Here is a 2,417-nt window from a genome sequence, read left to right as displayed (position 1 = left end):
AAAAAAAAAAAAAAAAAGAAACAAAGAAGAGGAGCCTCTCTTATCTCCCTCTCCCCTTTTGTGTCTACCCTGGCTGAGCCAGGGCCATGGAATGTCACCTTTCTCTCCTTCCCTGGCCTTAGGGGCCCAGTAAAGACCCCCCTGCTGCTGCTGCCACGCTCAATGGAGGCCGCTGTCTGGCCCAGCCAGCTGCAGAGCCCGGCCTCAGTGCTGTGGTCCGGAGCATCAAGGTGAGTGAGCCCGCCTTCCCCTCAGCCACACAGCCCAGGTGGCCGGCACGGTTCAGCCCTGCCCGCCCAGGCCAGCACGGCTTTCTCTCCCCACCCAGGTCAGTGGCTATCTCAACCTGCTGGCCAACACCATCGACAACTTCACTCACGGGCTGGCCGTGGCCGCCAGCTTCCTTGTGAGCAAGAAGGTGAGGAGAGGCTGGGGCCAGTGGGGCTGGGGCGATTCTCGTGGCTCCTGTGCTGGCCTGCTGGGTCTGCCTCCCAAGTGCGCCTCGAGTCTGCCTGCCCCTTGCTCCATCCTGGCCAGCACCCCCATGTGAGCCATCTCCCCGCTGCCATTTTGGACGCTGCCGTAGGCCTCACAGGCTTCCTGCGCCGCCTTCTGCCCCGAGCCATGTGTCTGTTGTTTCCGATGCTCCTTGCCAGGGCACCTCTCATGCTGCTAGACTTGGCCCCTGCCTGCTTCACAAGGCTTCTTCCTCCACCTCCTCCCTCTGCCTCTGAGCTCTGCCTCTTCAGCTGGTCAGGCTCTTTCCCCCTTCATGCTGTTCCCTCTGCCTGGGATGTTCTTCCGCCCACTCTGAGGCCGATGCCTCAGCCTTGACACACATGTGCTTCCCCAGTGAGGCCTTTGCCAACCTCCTCATCTAAGTCCCGTTCCTCTCACTCTCCCCAGGGCACCCGCCCCGCTCTCCTCCTCAGCACCTGTCAGTGTAAGCACAGCTCTGTTCACTCATCCCCGGCTCTAGACTGCTGGCTTCACGAGGGCAGCTTCCTTGTCCCCTATAGCCACTGCTGTATCTCCAGTAGCCAACACAGTGTCCAGCCCAGAGCCAACTCAGAGCAGAGTAACTCTTGTAGAGTGAGCGGGCGAGTGGGGTGCCCAGGCCCTCGGCACAGACCCCGCAGACCCCGCTCCCTCCCTGCAGATCGGGCTCCTGACCACCATAGCCATCCTCCTGCACGAGATCCCCCATGAGGTGAGTGCTGGGAGGGCGGCCTTGAGGGGCCCAGGACCCCGGGCTCCTGTGGTCAGCGTGGGCCTGCAGCCTGGGGAGAGCTCTGGGGTGGGCCTGGTGCTCCTCACCCCACCAGCTGCAACCACCAGGCTCCTTGGAGGGGGGATCCCAGGGGCAGTCAGGGGGCTTGGGATGTGTCCATACCTAAGGCACTGGGATCAGGTCCCGCGGGGGTGCAGGGTGAACATCTGGACCCCTCCTCAGGTGGGCGACTTTGCCATCCTGCTCCGGGCTGGCTTTGACCGATGGAGCGCGGCCAAGCTGCAACTCTCCACAGCGCTGGGAGGTCTGCTGGGCGCCTGCTTTGCCATCTGTACACAGTCCCCCAAGGGAGTAGGTATGGGCGTGGCGGGTGGCAGTGGCGGGGGGGGGCCGCAGAGGGGTGCCAGCCAGAGAGTGAGGCTGCCTTGCTGCTGGGGTCCAGGCCTAGCGGCGGCGGAGCACACAGGCCTGGGTTCCCAGCCGGCTGAGCACTCCTCCCCTGCAGAGGAGACAGCAGCCTGGATCCTGCCCTTCACCTCGGGCGGCTTTCTCTACATTGCCCTGGTGAACGTGCTGCCCGACCTCTTGGAGGAAGATGACCCGTGGTGAGTGACCCACTGGGGCTGCCTCTCCTGGGGCCCAAGACGGAGGGGCTTCTGGCTGCTGCCAGCCCTGCCCCCTGCCAGTTCCACCATCGTGAGCCTGGCCCTGTCCCCACAGGCACTCCCTGCAGCAGGTGCTTCTGCTGTGCACGGGCATCGTAGTGATGGTGCTGTTCTCGCTCTTCGTGGAATGATCGTCCCTGATGCCCCATTCATTCCCCATGTAGCAATAAGAGACTCGGATTCACCCTGTGACCATCTGTGTGCGTGGCAGAGGGCGCATGCCTGTGAGAACGAACCGGCCACACAGGAGGGAGGGAGGGCGTGTGTGTGTGTGTTGTGCACGTGTGGCCAGAGGCACGTGTGAGAGACCGACACTGTGATCCTCGTGCACCTGTCCCAGCCTTGCTGTGGCTATCTCTTTGCCATCCTGTCTTCTTGCGCCTCCAGAGTGAGCGTAAGGAACAGCAGCAGCTTGGCCCTGCCAGGACCCCTGGGAGAAAAGCCCAAGGAGCCCAGGCTGCAGGGCACTCCCAACCCTGCTTCCTGCTGCCAACCCCCACCCTGCCCCCCACGCTTCTGGG

At 63.4% G+C, this 2,417-nt stretch overlaps 1 protein-coding gene across 3 annotated transcripts in view; it reads left to right on the top strand.

The window, feature by feature from the left end:
- SLC39A13 (solute carrier family 39 member 13) overlaps positions 1-2,079 on the top strand; it is a 5,031-nt gene extending 2,952 nt beyond the window's left edge. The window contains exons 4-10 of one of the 3 annotated variants that reach the window (XM_008067383.2): positions 123-230; positions 329-418; positions 1,160-1,210; positions 1,454-1,586; positions 1,628-1,650; positions 1,739-1,836; positions 1,952-2,039. In XM_008067383.2, the coding sequence (XP_008065574.1) occupies positions 123-230; positions 329-418; positions 1,160-1,210; positions 1,454-1,586; positions 1,628-1,650; positions 1,739-1,836; positions 1,952-2,027 (579 nt within the window). In that variant the 3' untranslated portion in view covers positions 2,028-2,039. Of the gene's footprint in view, positions 1-122; positions 231-328; positions 419-1,159; positions 1,211-1,453; positions 1,587-1,627; positions 1,651-1,736; positions 1,837-1,951 lie in introns of all 3 variants that reach the window. The other 2 variants (XM_008067382.2, XM_021717256.1) reach the window with 2 other exon arrangements.
- Positions 2,080-2,417: the final 338 nt, after the last annotated feature.

Source organism: Carlito syrichta, unplaced genomic scaffold (assembly GCF_000164805.1).
Source record: "Carlito syrichta isolate Samal-C Ts95f unplaced genomic scaffold, Tarsius_syrichta-2.0.1 Scaffold309497, whole genome shotgun sequence".
NCBI classification, from domain to species: domain Eukaryota; kingdom Metazoa; phylum Chordata; class Mammalia; order Primates; family Tarsiidae; genus Carlito; species Carlito syrichta.
Note: the sequence above shows the minus strand (reverse complement) of the source record. Positions and strands in the feature narration are given on the sequence as shown.